This window comes from Saccostrea echinata, unplaced genomic scaffold (assembly GCF_033153115.1).
Source record: "Saccostrea echinata isolate AGI-Se365-2 ecotype Australia unplaced genomic scaffold, CSIRO_AGI_Sech_v1 ptg000025l, whole genome shotgun sequence".
Lineage (NCBI taxonomy): Eukaryota > Metazoa > Mollusca > Bivalvia > Ostreida > Ostreidae > Saccostrea > Saccostrea echinata.
In genome coordinates, this window is record NW_026889774.1 from 17718640 (window position 1) to 17738104 (window position 19465).

The following is a 19465-nucleotide window of genomic DNA, read 5'->3' on the forward strand; positions in this document are numbered from 1 at the left end:
GAAATTTTGTGATCTTTGAAAGTTCGTTATAAAAGATGTAAATTTCATTATTTTTAACCTCTATGGGACTCAAAATCAGTTCGCTATATCCTTAAATTTGTTATATCAGAGTTTGTTATAACCTTAAAATTTTACAAAGGATTGTAAAGAATTTTGTTGGGGATTCGAAAAACTTTGCTATATCCATGAATTCGCTATATCTGTGTTCATACTAAATGAGTTTTACTGTACTGAAGTGATTGCTGCTTTTTCCTAGCCAAAGTGCCTAGGTGAGTGATGTGGCCAATGGGCCTCTTGTTCTTAATTATATTCCCTTAAAAGAAGGGTGTGGCTTTTCAATCAAACATGTGACACTAAATTAGCTTGGGGTTATTTGTTTATGTGCTTGGATGCATTGTCAGCACAATGCCATAACACACTTGGGGGAATGAAGAACGAAACATTTGTCAGCTAAAATATTATTAAGAACCCAATTGGGCTTGGTGTTATTATTTCTAAACACCTTATCAGTACTTTATACACAAAACAAAGCAAGGTTATTTAATATCTATCATTCTTCAGTAATACAATTAAAACCAGAAGTCTCTAAGATTGTAGCTCTACTGGTTTGTTCTTAAAGCAAAGGAAAAGTAGCACTTGGACTTGAAACTATATTTAACAGCAATAAATAGAATAATGATCCTTGAATTATTTATTTCTTTTAGCAAGATTTATTTCAATCAGACTAAAACGTAGGAGGAGTAGCCATTTGAAAGAATTTTACAGAAATTTATACTTTAAGTAACTCTAGCAACACCATTCATCAAAGTAAAAAAAAACAATAAAGAGAATTATGCATCTCAGTGCCATGTAATTGCATGTCAAAATATACTAAAATCTGAGACCAAAACTGTATGAGGAGTATCATTTTGAAAGTATTTTACAGAAATTTACATTTTTTGTAACCATGGCATCACTGTTCATTGAAATAAAAAAAAACGACAAGAGGCCCAGGGGCCATATCGCTCATCTGAGCACTGTGGCTACGAAAAAGCAGAAATAAGTTCAGTCTTGAAAAGTTTAAATATAAAACTGGTACCGGGGGGTGGGGGGTTATTTGAACAAACTTGAATCTAAACTTCATAGGGATGCTTTTGAATTAATATGACAAATAATGACTTTGCTGTTCTTAAGAAGAAAATTTTGATTGATATATCCTTTGTATGATCCCCTGTTATGGCCCCTCTATTCTCCAGGGGATCATGATTTGTACAAATTTGAATCTACATTACCTGATGATGCTTCCATTTAAATATAACTAATCATGGCTTTGCTGTTCTTGAGAAGAAGATTTTTAAAGATGTTCCCTATATATTCCTATGTAAAACTTTGATCACCCATTGTGGTCCCACCCTACCCCTAGGGGTCATGATTGGAACAAACTTGAATCTACACTACCTGAGGATGCTTCCATATAAATATGACCCATCATAGGTTTGCTGTTCTTAGGAAGAAGATTTTTAAAGATTTTTCCTATGTATTACTATGTAAAACTTTGATTGCCCCTTGTGGCCCCACCCTACCCCCACAGGTCATGATTTGAAGAAACTTGAATCTACACTACCTGAGGATGCTTCCATAAAAGTTTCATATTTTCAAGCACAGCGGTTTTTGAGAAGAAGATTTTTAAATGATGCCATTAATTTTTCATGAATTCATAATTATCTCCCCTTGGAAGAAGGTGTGGCCCTTCCTTTGAACAAACTTGAATCCCCTTTACCCAAGGATACTTTGTGGCAAGTTTGGTTGAAATTGGCCCAGTGGTTCTTGAGAAGAAGATGAAAATGTGAAAAGTTTACTACAACGACGACAGACAATGGACAAATTTCAATCAGAAAAGCTCACTTGAGCCTTCAGTTCAGGTGAGCTAACGAGATGTTTGTAAAACACATATGCCCCCCCCCCCCCCCCCCTTGGACATACATTATAGGGTGCACAAGCCTTTATTACGGGTAGTAAACATGATGGGCAGTGTACATGGAAATGAAATTGACCTTTTGAACTTAAAATCAATAGGGTCATCTATCGGTACTATCTGAAATGCATCAACCAGAAATAAACTTCTACATCACATCTTAAGCAAAAGCACGTTTCTCATGATATATCAGAAATTAATTAGTTCAACCTATGCAGAAATAATGAATGAAAACTGCAAACAATTGGAATTTTTCTAAGTCCAGGGGGCATAATTCTGTCAAAAATTGCTCAATCATACCCAAAACAGAACCTGATCTAGATATTCTTATGATAAATCTAAGTCCAGGGGGCATAACTCTGTCAAAAATTACTCAATCATACCCAAAACAAAACCTGATCTAGATATTCTTCTGATAAATCTGTATACCAAATTTCATTTCAGTATGTGCAACCTCTGCAAAGAAAATGAACGGAAACGGCAAATAATTGGAATTTTTCCAAGTCCAAGGGGCATAACTCTGTCAAAAATTGCTCAATCGTACCCAAAACAAAACTTGACCTAGATATTCTTAAGATAAGTCTGTATAAAGAAAATGAACGGAAACTGTTGGTGGACCGACAGACAGACAGACCGACATCCACTGCTGCTCTGACAATAGTGAATAATAGAATGCTCATTTACATCCCTGTATAAAATCTTTAAATACAGTAAAACTAGGATATAGCGAAGTCCTAGGGACCTGTGAATTTACTTCGCTATATCTGTAATTCGTTTATATCCATCTAATGAATTCGTTCAAGTATATATAACAAATTCGCAATATGCATTTTTTCCTTCAAATATGACTACCAAATATCTTCTAGGAGGTTTTCAATACAAAATTTTCCTTAGGGTACTTAAGATGAATTGAATATCAAATATAAATACTGATTAAAAACAACATGTGTTTGTGAAACACTGATGCCCCCGTATGGCAGCATATGGCGAAGGTTAAAGTTTCTCAAATGCAAGTCAAAATTCAGGCCAAAAGATAAAAAATGTTGATACCCAAAGAAAGATCTTGTCTCGAGGAGTACACCTGTGAAATTTGAAAGACCTAGATACAACTGTTCAAAAGTTATGGCGAAGGTTAAAGTTTTTTAAATAAAAGTCGAACATCAAGGTCAAGGTCAAAGTGGTTGGTATCCAAAGGAAGATCTTGTCACAAAGATTACATATGTGAAGTATGAAAGCCCTAGCACCAACCATTCAAAAGTTATGGCCAAGGTTAAAGTTTTTCAAAAGTAGGTCAAACTCTTAGGTCAAGGTCAAAGGGTCAAAGTGGTTGGTATCCAAAGGAAGGCCTTGTCACAAGGATTACATATGTGAAGTATGAAAGCCCTAGCATCAACCATTCAAAAGTTATGGCCAAGGTTAAAGTTTTTCAAAAGTAGGTCAAACTCCTAGGTCAAGGTCAAAAGGTCAAACTGGTTGGTATTCAAAGGAAGGTCTTATCACAAGGATTACATATGTGAAGTATGAAAACCCTAGCTCCAACCATTCAAAAGTTATGGCCAAGGTTAAAGTTTTTCAAAAGTAGGTCAAACTCCTAGGTCAAGGTCAAAGGGTCAAAGTGGTTGATATCCAGAGGAAGGTCTTGTCACAAGGAATACACATGTGAAGTTTGAAACCCTAAGCACCAACTGTTCAAAAGTTATAGCCAAGGTTAAAGTTTTTCAAAAGTAGGTCAAAGTCCAAGGTCAGGGTCAAAAGGTCAAAGTTGTCGGTATCCAAAGGAAGGCCTTGTCAAAAAGAATACACATGTGAAGTTTGAAACCCCAAGCACCAACTGTTCAGAAGTTATGGCCAAGGTTGAAGTCTCATAAAATTTTGCAAAAGTGGGTCAAACTCCAAGGTCAAGGTCAAAAGGTCAAATATGATGGTATCCAAAGAAAGGTCTTGTCACAAGGAATACACATGTGAAATATGAAAGTCATAGCTCCAACCAATCAAAAGTTATGGGCAAGGTTAAAGTTGACAACAGACAGACAGACAAACGGACAAACAGACAAACAGATAAACAGACAAACGGACAAACAGAAAAACAGACAGACAGACAGGACAAAAACAATATATCCCCGGGATCTTTCGATCCAGGGGCATAACAAACAGACAAACAGACAGACAGGACAAAAACAATATACCCCCAGGATATTTCGATCCGGGGGCATAAAAATGTCAGATAAATATCTGAATTTTAAGATATTGAAAATTCATTATAAAAGATGTAATTTTCGTTTTTTTTTTTACCTCTACATGACACAAAATCAGTTCGCTATATCCATAAATTCTTAATATGAGAGTTAATTATAACCATATTTTCTTAGGATTATTAAGAATTTTGGAAGGGATTCAAAAAATCCTCGCTATATCTGTGAATTTGCTATATCTGTGTTCATACTAAAAAATTTTACTGTATAAGGAATTACAAACCTGTATTCAGAGGAGCTATTGTATCCCATTCATTGGTTTTGGGGTCATACACATGGCACTCATTAGAACTCTTTTGTCCCAAACATCCTCCAATGCAGTACAGTTTTTCATGCAATGAAGCCAATCCTATAAATATATGATTGCCCCCATGACAAAAGGTCCTTATGGCAATTTTTATGCATTTTGAGTTTTTCATGGATTCTAATAGAGCAAGGTTAGAAGTTGCCAAATCTTAATATTTGTGGTCCTACGTCAACTCTAAGTAGGTTTTTTCTTCATTTATATCAATGATATGTTAACAAGAAAATAATGAGGTTACTTTCACACCACCGTCAAACATTTTTCAGATTGAACATTATGACTTTGCATTGTTATATTACTATGGTAATGGATGTATGTTATTGAATATTTTCAAAAGCTACTGTCTCTTTTAAGGGTGAATTCAAAAAAATGACCACCAAACTGAAATTTTTTGGAAAAATTCAACTACTTATAACATATTTTTCACTTATATCATCGTATTGCACATGCACTGCATTTTAGTTTAAAATCCTGAAGTGGCAATATAATAGATAAGAGGCCCATGGGCCACATCACTCACCTGAGCACAATGGCTTGGCAAAAGCACAAATCAGTTCAGTATTAAAAAAATTACGGGAAGGGGGGGGGGCTTGAATTTTAAACTACCTGATGATGCTTCCATGTCAATATAACAAATGGCTTTGTTGTACTTGAGAAGATTTTTAAAAATTTTTCCCATATACTCCTTTGTAGAAGTTAAATCCCCCATTGTGGACCCTCCCTATCCCAGGGGTCATCATTTGAACAAACTTGAATCTACACTACCTGAAGATGCTTCCATATCAATATGACTTAACATAGCTTTTCTGTTCTTGAGAAGTAAAATTTTTTTCTATATTTCTTATGTAAAACTTTCGACCCCCCACTGGGCTCCACTCTACCCCCGGGGGTCATCATTTGAACAAAATTGAATTTACACTACCTGAGGATGCTTTCATATCAAAATGACTAAACATGATTTTCAGTTCTTGAGAAGAAGATAGTTTCCTATATGTTTCTATGTAAAATTTTCGATCCCCCATTGTGGCCTCACCCTATTCCCGAGGGTCATCATTTTAACAAACTTGAATCTACACTACCTGGGACTAATCATGGCTTTGCAGTTCTTCAGAAGTAGATATTTTCCTATATATTTCTATTTAAGACTTTGATCCTCCATTCTGGCCCCACCCTACCCCCGGGGGTCATAATTTGAATAAAACAGAATCTACACTACCTGAGGATGCTTCCATATAAATATGACTCATCATGGCTTTGCTGTTCTTGAGAAGAAGATTTTTCCTATATATTTCTATGTAAAACTTTCATCCTCAATTGTGGCCCCACCCTACCCCCGGGAGTCATGATTTGAACAAACTTGAATCTACACTATCTGAGGATGCTTCTATATAAATATGACTCATCATGTTTTTGCTGTTCTTGAGAAGAAGATTTTTAAAGATTTTTCCTAAATATTTCTATGTAAAACTTTGATCCTCCATAGTGGCCCCGCCCTACCCCCGGGGGTCATGATTTGAACAAACTTGAATCTACACTACCTGAGGATGCTTCCTTATAAATATGAATCATCATGGCTTTGCTGTTCTTTAGAAGAAGATTTTTTAAGGTTTTTCCTATATATTTCTATGTAAAACTTTGATCCTCCATAGTGGCCCCGCCCTACCCCCGGGGGTCATGATTTGAACAAACTTGAATCTACACTACTTGAGGATGCTTCCATATAAATATGACTCATCATGGCTTTGCTGTTCTTGAGATGAAGATTTTTAAAGGTTTTTCCTATATATTTCTATGTAAAACTTTGATCCTCCATTGTGGCCCCGCCCTACCCCCACAGGTCATGATTTGAACAAAATTGAATCTACACTACCTTAGGATGCTTCCACATGAGTTTCATCTTTCCTGGCTCTGTGGTTCTTGAGAAGAAGATTTTTAAAAGATGCTATTAATTTTTCACTAATTCTTGATTATCTCCCCTTGAAAGAAGGCGTGGCCCTTCATTTGAACAAACTTAAATCCCCTTCACCCAAGGATACTTTATGGCAAGTTTGGTTGAAATTGGCCCAGTGGTTCTTGAGAAGAAGTCGAAAATGTAAAAAGTTTACAGACAGACAGACAGACAGACGGACGCCAGACAAAAAGTGATCAGAAAAGCTCACTTGAGCCTTCGGCTCAGGTGAGCTAACAATTGGATAAAAAAGTTTCAGAATTTTTATTAGTAAAATTTCTTTTGAAAAAAGAAATTATCATTGCATCTTAAAAGACTTTCTAAAATACATAATCACAAGAAATTATAGTTTTCTATGCTTCAAAATGGTAAAAGAGGTATAAATGATTAAATCTAGACCTTGATTGAGTATCTTCTCTTGTATATGTGACAAGAAATTGGCTTTTTGATTGTTATTTTACATTATTTTTTCAATTCTGGTTTGAAAAGTTTTAATATGAAAAAAATATGAAGCAATAAAATTCCCCAAAATTCACTTTTTTGTCTGTTCAAGTCAATTCTTTAAATCTAAGCCAAAAAAGAATTTTTATATATGAGTTCTCTTACAAAAAATACTAGATTTTGAAGTGACCCTATGTTACATTATTGTGTTGCACTCCTGATGTCCAATATGTATTTTATTTAACATTGTTTTAAAAAGTATAACACACAATAACCCATTCTTACTTTGTAAATCAATTTGTCATTTTGATATTTTTTATCGTTTACGGCAGGTTTTTCATATTTTGAAGACCTTAAAACATGATTATTTGCAAAGTGTAATATATATATTAATTGTGTTTAAATATACATGTATATGTGGAATGATGAAAACTATTCCCTGAATTGACTGTAAAGAACAAGGTTCACTTAGGGCCTTTTTAAGCCCTGTGAATTTCTTAAAAAGTGAAACTGCTTTGTTTCAATTGATAATGCTTTAAATATCATTTAGACTCTTGGTGATTGCGAATCTATCAAAAATGACGTAATTTTCTGGCTAGTAAATGCATTATGACGTCATGAATTGCGTCATTTTCATCATATCCTGAAAAATTCAACAAAACGGCCAATTTTTAAAGCAATTTTTTAATATTATATATAGAGCGCAACCTTTGATCTATGTAATTATAAAATTATAGAACTGCTTCTAAGGATTACAAAACATGTTTTATTTTTTGGATCAAGAAGTGCGCTCATATTATTTTTCTTCTCTGAAAGCACTCAAATATACCTCTTTTCCTTAAAATTCAAGAACATTGCAATTTCATAAAGCCTGTTTTCCAATACCTTAAATTTCAGGAGAAAATTTTTAATAGGAAATGAAAGCACCAAGTCTCTACTATATCTAGATGTTTGAAATATGGAACATAGCATGTAAATTTATAAATTGGTATATCGATCTACAGGGCCATTTTATGCATAAAGTGAACCTAGCTCTTTCTGTAATTTGTTGATAGACATAGTGTTTTGAACATCAAATAGTATCAAAATTTTTTTTTTCAACTTATTCTTTTTAGTAAATATAGTTAAAAAGCATTGGTAATTATAAAGCAGTTTTGTTGCACTCCTGACTGCAGTAAAATTTAAAATTAAAACCATACAACACAAAAATTCATAAAGTGTTGGCAACATCAAGTGGTAATGAAATTGTGCAAAATTTATAGCCCAATACTTCATAATTAAAACAGATGAAAGTATTTAAAATTCACATTTTATCTGGAATTATTCCCTATTTATGCCAAAAAACTAGCTTAAATGTACATTTAGAAGATAAAATATATTTTATAGCAGATTTTCCTTTAGAGGATAACCACTAACCCACCAGAAAAAATCTACTCATCATTTTTTCTTTATTTTTATTTTTAGTTATTGGATGATTTATAATTCTAACATATTTGTTGCACTCCTGACCAAAAGCATTGTGGCCTTTAAAGTAGAATTGTGAAGTGAAAATTACATAAGAACTTGGTCTGTTGTTTCAGTTAAGTTGAGGAGGAATTACTTGAATTTTATGACAATTTTTTAGTGTGATTATTTTGACCGTTCATTAAAAAAATCACAGAAAAGATAAAAACATATCTGAATTGATAAAATTGAAAAGGAAGGATTTTAATTATAAAACTGTCAATAATTTAGTATTAAATTATACAAAAAGATCATTATTAATTAATGACTACTTCTAAACATGAATAGAAGTGTTTTCGTCACACAACTTGAATTTTTTAAAAAATGTGTTGCACTCCTGACCAAAGAATGGGACAGCCAGATCCTGTAATTGATAAAACTACTTGGTAAAAATGTTCTTTGTGTCTTTATTTTCCAAAATAAAAATCAGAAAATCATATAATGATAATAGTTTTTTCATGCTTGGGAGCAATTAAAACATCAAATGTTGCACTCCTGACATTATTGGGTATGCATATATACCGTATTTGGCTGAATATAATACGCATTGGTGTAAAATATGCACCCCCTTTTTTGGCTTCAAAATTTGGGAAAAAACGCAGTTCGGTTGTATTATACGCTGTCAAAAAATTGACCAAGCAGTAATGTTGTTTTTTTTACATCGCGGTAATTTTAACTTAAAATCTTTGTGGAAATAATGTATTGAAAATTTAAGCACGGTAACTTTTCATACGCAGACTTTGCTTTTTGAGATTACAGTACTCCTGATTTTAAGCATGACGGTATTATTCATAGAAATAATTAAATTTTGCATTATAAATCATTTTTTAAGTTAACAGCAATATTGTCTTTAAAAATCGCGGTATAATTTGATAAATTTTAACAAAACAGAAAATGTCGTCCCATTAAATTTTTATCTGGCTAAATATATAAATCTTGCACTTGAACATTGCTATTTAATAGCGATTCTCTTTAACCACTTAAACTTCTTTGCCACGCATGGTCACCGATTTTGATGAAACTTTGCCCATTAATACAACTTGACACCAGAAACATATATCAAATAAAATTCCGTTGCTATGTGTCTTGGTTGCCATGGTAACAGCCAGAAAAGTTGAAAAAATTGAGATTTTCAGCTACTTTGAATCTTCATTGAGCCTTAATAAAGACTAAGAAAAACAAACAAATCATTCTCCCAAAAACATGACACCTTGTTGCCACTTATGCTATAAAGAAACTATTTAGAATTTATCTCTAAGTAAGTGGTAACCATGGGTACATTTGGAATACATTTTAGATGCTAAAAAAATGCTTAAAAAACGCTCAATATTCACAAATTATAGATGTTACATGATCAAACTCAATCAACAACTTAAGAAAAACAATAAAAAATACTTGACCTTAAGTAATTAGGTATTGGTAATATTATTCTAAATATAACTTTCATGGTTGCCATGGTTACACAGTGTTACCATGCAAAATATGTTGCTATGATTGGGTTAATGGTACTATCTTGAGGAAAAACAATAAAATTCATGACTGCCACATATACATCCTTAGGACCTTGCAACACCGAAAACATAAGAAAAATTGGGATTAATTGTTACTTTGCAGTGTAACCATGGAAACAACGTACTAGTTGTTTAAAGTGATATTTCTTGCTGCTTTAGGAATTTACTTACCTTTTAATCAAGAAACATATTCTTTGACTCACCTTTAATAGTACTTATCTGGTAGAACTAAAGTTTAAAATCATATATTGATAAAGTTTGTTGAAAAATACAACACTGTTGCTATGGTTACCAAGAAGAGAAAATGTTCAATTTTGTTAATTTTATGTCAATATTAAAGCCTATGTGCAAGCTTTTTGCATCCAGTTAGAGATTGGGTGGTAGTCAAAATTGCAAGTCAGGTTAGTTGTTTATATACATCAATCATTAAAGTTTTGGGAATCTACATACAAGGGAACATTTCCAAGGAAACAGAATATTTTTCAGATTTTTATGCATGTTTTTTCGCCTTATTTCCATAGCAACCCTCCATTAAAGAAGTGAATCTGAATTTTTTGAAATGTGAAAATTAGGGTCACACCAACGCCTTTAAAAATTGATCATCAGTTATATAGAAATATGCTTTTTAAAAAGATAGGATAAGATTAAAATACTAAGAGAGTAAATTTAAAATCCCTTCATGGTATTAAAACCATGGCAACCATTGCCAACCTATGGGAAATATCATATTTCGTCCTTGGTATATGTTACAAGGATCTCTTGTTTATTATTTGCTTGCATTTCAACCTATAATTGTTTTTATTCTTAAGTGTATGACTTTTCAAAATTAAATGAACAAAATTATTACTTTTGAATACTTTGTTTCCATAGTAATGTATATAATAGTTGATTTACCAAACATGTTTATCATGCATTTAAGACACCAGGCCTTCAACTTTCAGAAACAGTCATTGCCACTTGTTTGCTTTGCTGCAAATGTTACTGTGGGACTCTGAACATGTTAAAAAATGCCATTTATCAAACTTTAGGACATGTTGCTATGGTAACCATGACACGTAGCAACCAATTTTTGCCTGATTTGAGTTTACGATATTAAAGACTTTTGTCATAGAGAGTTTGGAGAAATTCTGAGACTATGCGTTCCACAGCTCCTATATAAAAGTTCAAGTCATTACAGAGAATGGCTCTTAAATGTTCACGTGGTAGTGATTTTATTCAAGAAAGCACGAAATATTGCATTTTATTTTATTTTTAGCTAACGGCAATAGTGACATTACACGTTGTCTTTAATTTTGTTTCAACAAAGCACGAAATACTGTTGAATTTTAGTTTGAACAGAGGAACATGGTATAAATCATATCTTTATACATCGAGGTAATCTTCACTGATTTCTTATTTTCTACAGAGCACGAGTAATTATAACACTTAAGTTTTAACAGACTTCATATTTCCTTTTTAATCTCTTAATTAATTTAATAAAAGGCCGATAAATTTAAGATAATTAAAGTAAAATTACATTTAACAAGCGTTTAACTGTTTAATGTGTCATAATCAACACAAGTTCATTCGAAAGATAATGTACGAAGGCTAATAATCAACCCCCAAATTTTAAACAAGAAAACGATCAAAGCGATTAATAAGGGCATTAAATAATCAGTGCTCTAACTGTAAAAACAATGCTTAGGAATTGGTAGACAATTTATTTGCCTGGAGGGGTGTTGTGATCAAGTGACAAGCTCACGTGTTCACAACATTGGCTTCGATTGAGACATATACACTCAAGCTCAATAAAATGGTGCAAATGATGTCGCTAAGGGTTAAGCGTAAAAAAATAATGAAATGTCAAAGAAAATACATTTTGAATGAATGCATGAATATGTAACCTTTAAGGCAAAAATACAAAAATAAAGTGAACAAATCATACTGAGATATTTTATTTGGCATATAGTGTTTTTTTGAAACGTACGTTACTGTCGCCAACATCGGATAATTACATTTAAATGGCTATTTTTTGTACAAATAACAGTTGAATCTTAAATTAGATAGCATATGTCTTCAAAACATTTATTTGTAAAATGCTTTTAATAAATTATTGAGCATAATCACAAATATATTACCAAACTTTGATCTGATATCCCCATGTCGCCAGAAACAAAATAAAAACAGACTGTGACATTAAATATAGTATGAGTATTAGGTATTGTATGCCTGTAAGATTGGAATACGTTTTATTTTGAAGGAAACTTCTTGAAAATAAAAAAAAAAAGTTACAAAGCCTTGTATATGTTATCAATACTTTGAAATTACATTCTATCTTCCTATTTTACATGCGTATGGATAGGCATGAAACATTCGTTGTATTAGTTTAATAGATGAAATAGAATGATATCATAGTTAAACATGTGATACTTTTTCTTCTATCCAACAACTGTATTCCATGCTCCAACCATGATTTAACAATGTCTTATTGTTAGCTTACTATTTAAGAGAAAATGATTAAATGAAACAACCGTTACCGAAACATTCGTTACCAAACCTCTTAAAAAATAATGATTTATGAGTTCAAACATCTTCTGCACATATACGTAGTCAAATATTTTGCGCCAGTATTCAAATTTTGACATCCGGAGTACGGTACTGCCTTTTTTATGATTTTTTTCTAAAGTCTAGACAGTGTTGGTGAGTTTGTTTTCTAGAATGCAATAACAATGAATCAAATGTAATGAATTAGTATGTAACTGATAATATTTATATAACGACCGACAACAACTACGCAACAGTATCAATCTACACCTGAATGTCCTCTGTTAGTCTTGAAAGGTGTTGAAACGCTCGTTACCGAAGGTAACGAATGTTACAAAATTTTTAACAAATCATATATCAAAATAGCAACAATATTTACAGAATTTTTTTCATGACTAATTGTTCGAATGTAAACTTTATTGATTGATTTGTATCATTTTAAGCTTAAGTTGCATAAATTTTGATATAAACTGATTCTAGAGACGCATTATTGAACACACACGTTAATTCTGAAGAAAAACATTAATTGGAATCATTTTGAAAGACATTTTTAGATTGAATCATATGATATTGATTAAACAAAGGCTTGAGTTTCTATTCTGAATCTACATCAGGTTTTTTGTTTCTCTCTTATAATTTTGATACTGTTAAACTCGCATTTTATGTTAAGTAACGTACGTTTCAGCATTTTATTTTAGTTGAACTATGGCCTTGACCCAAGCAGAAATACGAAGGAAGTTTCCATTGATGGTTAAATGATTTCAAGCTAAACGTCATCAGAAAAATTGTTATTTACATTATTTTAGGTACTGTTAAAACGTCTATACAGACAATTTTACATATATCTCTTATCCGTTTGTACATATACATTGTAGTACAGTTCAAGGAAAATATGACACGATGATATAGATGATGCAGTTCAAATTATGATTTCTTTTGACATTTTCAATACCATGGTACAAGTAGAGCAGAAATTACCTCTCATGAATTGGTCCATTTTGTTGGAATTAATCTTAAAAACAGTAAATATTACTTCTTATGAAACATTCGTTACATACGGACGTTGTTGCATTTGAAAGTGTAAATAAGAACAAGATCACAATTCATGAACAACATTTTATTTAACGTTTCTATAAATGGATCCTCTATTCATTTAGAACCCCCATTTGCGCTGGGCAGTTTTGATTTTTCTTGAGGCATATTTGAAATATAAAATTTTTAGAGATATGTCAAATTCATTTGAAGAAAAAAATATAATACGACAATTTGACTGCATCAATTCATAAAATACATTATGACAGTTGACCTTTTTTGTCTTATCATGAAAGTAAGTAGACTGATTTGCTTTTGACATTGAGGATTTATTACAATTTATATTATTTCATCCTAAAATCTTAAAGGAAAACTATAATATGATACGTAACGCTTGTTTCTCAGCAAATAATGATCAACAATACACCTTTATTTCAAATTGACGTAATTTCTTAACCAATGAACTTAACTTGAAAAATCTTTGGGAATACAAACTTGATATGTTGATCTATCCGAAAATGTTATTAGCAGATGGATAATCAAAAGTCGATTTTAGAAGAAAAAATATCTTGAATTGCACCAATTTATTGAGTTTGGGTGATAGTATACAGTGGTATAGTGGGGTGTTTATGTTGAAATGAATTTTCACTGTGTTATTTAAAACCCCAAATAAATGTTGATTTATTGTATTTCATTACAAAATTGCTCAATTATTTTTTTTCCAAACAAGTGTCTGATTAGGTTCATGTGTACTATGATTACGCAAGCATGTGCCAAAGGAATGCATGAACATCTATAAATAACATTGTCAATGGCGGCCTACTTGGAGATGATGAATATGCAGCTCAAATTAATTGGAACTTGTTTTTAGTATCATTTAACAACAGATTATCATTATAATCAACAGATAATAAATATAACATTTTCAACAAGCCTACGTTCCAACAATAAGTTTAAGAAGTTTTAAATAACAAGAAATTGCCCATGTCTCTAGGTAATATACTACTATATGTCTGTATGATAGCCGTGTTTCACCTGAAAGAAAAAAAACTATCAAAATCCTATTGTGGTGTAAAATACGCACCCCTTTCTCACAAAAACATTTTCTAGGAAAAAAGTGCGTATTATTTTCAGCCAAATATGGTACTTGACTCTCATTAATGTTGCTTGTGATTTATATAAAATTTTTAAGTTTTAAAATGTATATCAGTTATTGTTTTACACTTCAAAAATTCTTTTTTTGTCTTAATTTTCTTTCAGAATTTTACAATTGATGTTTTTTTTGGCAACACCACATTTTTTCTGTTGCACTCCTGACATGGTATAACATTTTTTTAAACATCAGCCATGACCACAACTTGATTAAACAAAAGTTACTACAGTCCACATTCAAAGTTCAATACTTTGAATATTATCAGGAAAGTCTTTATTTTCAACATAAAACATTATTTATTTCACAGATCTCCAAAAAATATTGAAATTTCAAAATGTCACAAAAAAGTGTTGCACTCCTGACAATTTTAGCAACATTTTTGGGCATAACTTTGTTAATTGAGATATCAATGAGATATTTGGCAGGTATTTAGACACTATATCTAAAGACATATTCTGAGACATAGAAATCTTATTTCATTGCCTGTACTTTTAGTGTGGGTTGATAAATATCTGTTTGGTCATTTTTTTTTAATTCACCCTAAATGGTTGTAATAAGTATTATCCATCAATGATGTATTGAATTATGAGTGTTAACTTTTTGTTTAATTTACATTTAACTATGTTGGGATGTCAGGAAGTTCCGAGAAGCAAGCGACTCTCTTGTACAGAAATATATGATAGACATGTTTTGAACATTTATACATTTTCATTCTAGTCTAGGGGTTTCTTTAATTAAAACCCGATTTAAATTTCTGGACTCCCATCTAATTTCAAACCAAACTATTTATTTGTGCAAGAATCATTTGTGAAACCTGTAGGATTCATTCGAAAATTATTTAATTTTAAACATACCTCGATTGGTCAAGATGTCAATTTTCTTGTTTGAATCCAGTATAAAAAAGATATATATTACCAAATATTATAATTACAAGAAAAAAAATCAGGAAAATCAATTAACTTATACTAACGGGTAGTGTAAAAATTATTTGTTCATTTTTTTTCTAATTATAAAGACAGAAAAATTATGAATTGTAATTAACTACAGTATATAAATCAAAAGCCTGAAAGGCTTCAATGACGTCGAAGAAGAAAAACAATTTCAAAAGATCATTTTGAATTTGAAGATAGCAATAAGTCAAGTGAGTGACTCAGGAGACATAATAAAAAAATAGTTTTAAACAAAATATCACAATTACAGTCTGGGGCCTTATGTCATGGTCCGAATGGAGCAGGGTTCGAATTGACCAGACACCGTTGAACATGTTCATGCTAAATTCTTTTCAGTCAGTTGAAGAACTATGAAGGATTTCATGAATTTATATAATATTTTTTCTAATTGCCAATGTCAAAGCGTTGTATTAGTGATTGCATCTAAACTACAACCAAGACTCTGTTCTGTTACAATTACGATCGAGTTACGATCGGGCGTGGTATACGGTATACTGGGAAATGGAGGAAATGGAGAAATACAGTAATACTGGTCAATATCATCGGCTTTTAGGATAGAGTTGGTTAGAAGATTTTATAAGTAAAGCTAAGATTTAGAAATTCAATCTTTTTAGTCTTGTAGTATTCGCGTTTATGTAATTTTGTAATTATTTTACCTCCTGTTGTGTTGTTTATATTACACGGTTATCGTTCCGAAATGTTATTCATGTCATTCAACGCACCCTTTCTGTAGAAATTCATCCGCAACAACCATCACATTTTTCTTGTGTGAGAATAAAACATAATATTGTTGTTTTGCAATAGAATTAATTGCAGATATAGTTGATGCAATTTTATTTTCAAACTATTATTCATTTTGAGCGTTTTCAAAGAAATTGGTTTAGAGCTATTGCTATTTGCTATTGCGGATGCATTGACTGACACATTCGGTCGCGTACATATCCGGTCGCGATGTCAACTGGGCGCTTGCTAGATGACGTTTGAGCTCCAAGAGCTCGACGTCATAAAAATAAAGGGGAATAATTAAGTCAATATATTGCATGTTAAGCAATATTCAATAAAAAAAACTATTTAAACAAAAATTCAGGAGAACTTCTGTCTGCCTGTGGTATTAAAACTATTATTTTTTAATTGAAAGAATACACATTTTTTCAGTCCCAGCAATGATTATTATTAAACAGATTAAAAAAATAAGGTATAATTCACATGCATTAACGAACATGCATTTTCGCCCTTTCACACTTGCAAATAATTTTGCCACATTATAAATTCGCCCAATCACAGTTCTGATTAAGAAAATATACTGTATTTTTTTAAATTGCTCTGTTTTAAATTTGCTCACCTGTGAGTAGGGTGAAAGGGGCAAAAATAAAACAGGGTTGAAAATTTCCCTATATACAGTATCATATAAAACTTAAATTTTAGGTGCACACAGTAAAATGCCCCACTGTCATCCACCACCACCAACCCCACAACCCCCATTGCAAATACCCCATTTCCTTAGGTTTAAAATAATATTTGAATATTATTCCTCATTATTATATATATATTTTTTGCACCTTTAACTCTCTTCTTACACATATGAGCAAGATCATTTTCAAAAACAAACAGCGATCATGGGCTCCACATGCCTGTAACTTGGAACTTATAGTTGATATCAATTCTTTTTCATCATAATTTAAAAGGCACCCTAAAATTACAATCTGATTTTATTTTGTAAAATTAAATGGTTCTAGAAGTATACTTTCAGTATTAATAGATACCAGACATGTTTTAAAATTATCAATCATAGCATTTCAATCCAAATTTCAAATGAAATCAATTTTGCGTTATTTTTTTAATTATTACGATCAAATAGATTTTTAAATAATTTAATCATCATGAATGGTGGTGATGGGGGGAAGGGGGCAGGGGTTAAAAAATTTAGATTATCAAATTAATTGGAAATGTCTACATATACAGTCAGTTAAATGCGACTGGATCATAACTGGCTGAATTTTGAATTGATAGACTTTTACAAGGTGGTAGATAAAATATTTTAAAATTCCCTGCCCCATTCCCGCAGTTTATCTATTGTATGAAATTTTAATGTTATTGCTTTCTAATGTTATTTTATATTAAGTGTATTTTATGAATTCCATTCTGGTCCCATGTCAGAGACTTGGATACAGTGTATGTTTAATCTTGTAAAGCTTTACAGATACACAGTACAATAGTTAGGTCCTGGTGATATAAAATGCCCCCTCCCTCTGGGCCCCTGCACTGCCACCTAAATAAAAACTTGCAAGTAAATGTTCATCTTTTGTGCAGTGTGTTTTCAGCATTTGATTTAATTTAGTTTGCATGTATAAATAAAACCTGAACTTTTCAGAAATTACTTTATCAATAAATCAAAACAATAAAATAAGTGCATTTACTTAATTCAATGGCAAGTTAAAAATGTACAATATTATTCCAAACCAATAACTAAGATAATATACGGTAACTGAGATTATATATCGATAATAAAAAAACTAATTTAAGGTAGTATGGGATACCTCCACGCTATGACGTATTTCCGTTTGAAGTATTGTTTTGATTTGCATGAGTGCTTATTATCGGGTGAAAATTTGTAGATACACCATTTAAAAGAACACTCTGAAGCTATTTCCATTCAAGTTCTCAAAAGTCGGCATTTTAAGTAAAAAAAAGACAGTCAAAAAAAAAAATTGCAAGTATATAAATTTACTTATAATTGTCCTACAGAAATTTAAGAAGCAAACTCCTGTAAAAGATAGTTCAAACATTGCTGCTTTTGAACACTTTCAAGCAAAAGCTGTATAATTTCAATTGTTTGAGTAAGTGCCATTACTTCACACTGCTGAATTATGACCAATCAATTATCACTTAACCAGAGCTGTTTGGTCACAAATAAGCTAGCTGTTGTATATATATATAGTCCCATAACTTTTAATGAATGCAATTGCTCTGAATGGGACATGTTTTGGAAAGTGTTTGTCCATGCATTGTTTAAAATGGTTCAAAGTTGAAAACTACCACTGCAACAAAAAATTTCTCTTCATTTCTGAAATAGCACCCAGGTTTTTTCAACCCTTGGAAAATAAAGAAGAATAACTCTTCCATTTGGATCTCTTAATTCAAAAAATTTTAAATGCATCTTATATTTTCCATTTAAATATCTACTTTCAATTTGTTTATTTCACTTTGCTAACATATTAAGATACATTCTAATAGTAGACATTCATGAAATGTTATCCGTCTGTTTTCAAGAAATGAAGTTTTCCCAGTTTTTAATGCTTATTTTTTGTTGAAATTTTTTTTAAAAAAATACTAAGACATATTTCTTGTCATATTTGTTTTTATATACACTTTTTATTAGTAAACTCCAGCCTATAATATCAATTTTTGAAAAATGATATAAGGAGAAAACATAAAAAAAATATTAAATTACAATTTAACATACTGGAAGGTAGCGGTATTTCAAATCCTCCTAATTTGGGTAAATTAATATGTAGGAGCTCGAAGTTTCCTTTGGTATCCCATGCCACCTAAGCAGAGACTGAAGTAGACTTCCGTAAGGTTATACATGTACAATGCTCAGATACATGTACTATGAATGACAAGGATTATTTTGACTTTGGTGATAAAGATTTGCAGAAGATTTGCTTAAACCTTTGGGATTTTAAAAAAAAAAAAATAAGTGCCAAAAAATTTGATTTTCGAGTTCCTGAAAATAAATAGGCATACATGTAGTGTAGAAAGCCAAACGAGGTTTTTTTTTTCATGTTACGGTATTGTATTGTTTTGAAAATTCATCTTTGCATTTAAGTTGTACATTTCTACATATTATTAAACTAGATCCAATGTAACCTCTCTCTCTCTAATCAGGTTAGC

General features: G+C 31.6%; 1 protein-coding gene across 1 annotated transcript in view; it reads right to left on the bottom strand.

Moving 5' to 3' along the window:
- The window catches only part of LOC133192071 (influenza virus NS1A-binding protein homolog A-like), a 204720-nt gene that overhangs the window by 42295 nt on the left and 142960 nt on the right, over positions 1-19465 (bottom strand). Inside the window, exon 10 of the mRNA XM_061327915.1 lies at positions 4430-4555. Coding sequence (XP_061183899.1) covers positions 4430-4555 — 126 coding nt within the window. The remainder of the gene's footprint in view (positions 1-4429; positions 4556-19465) is intronic.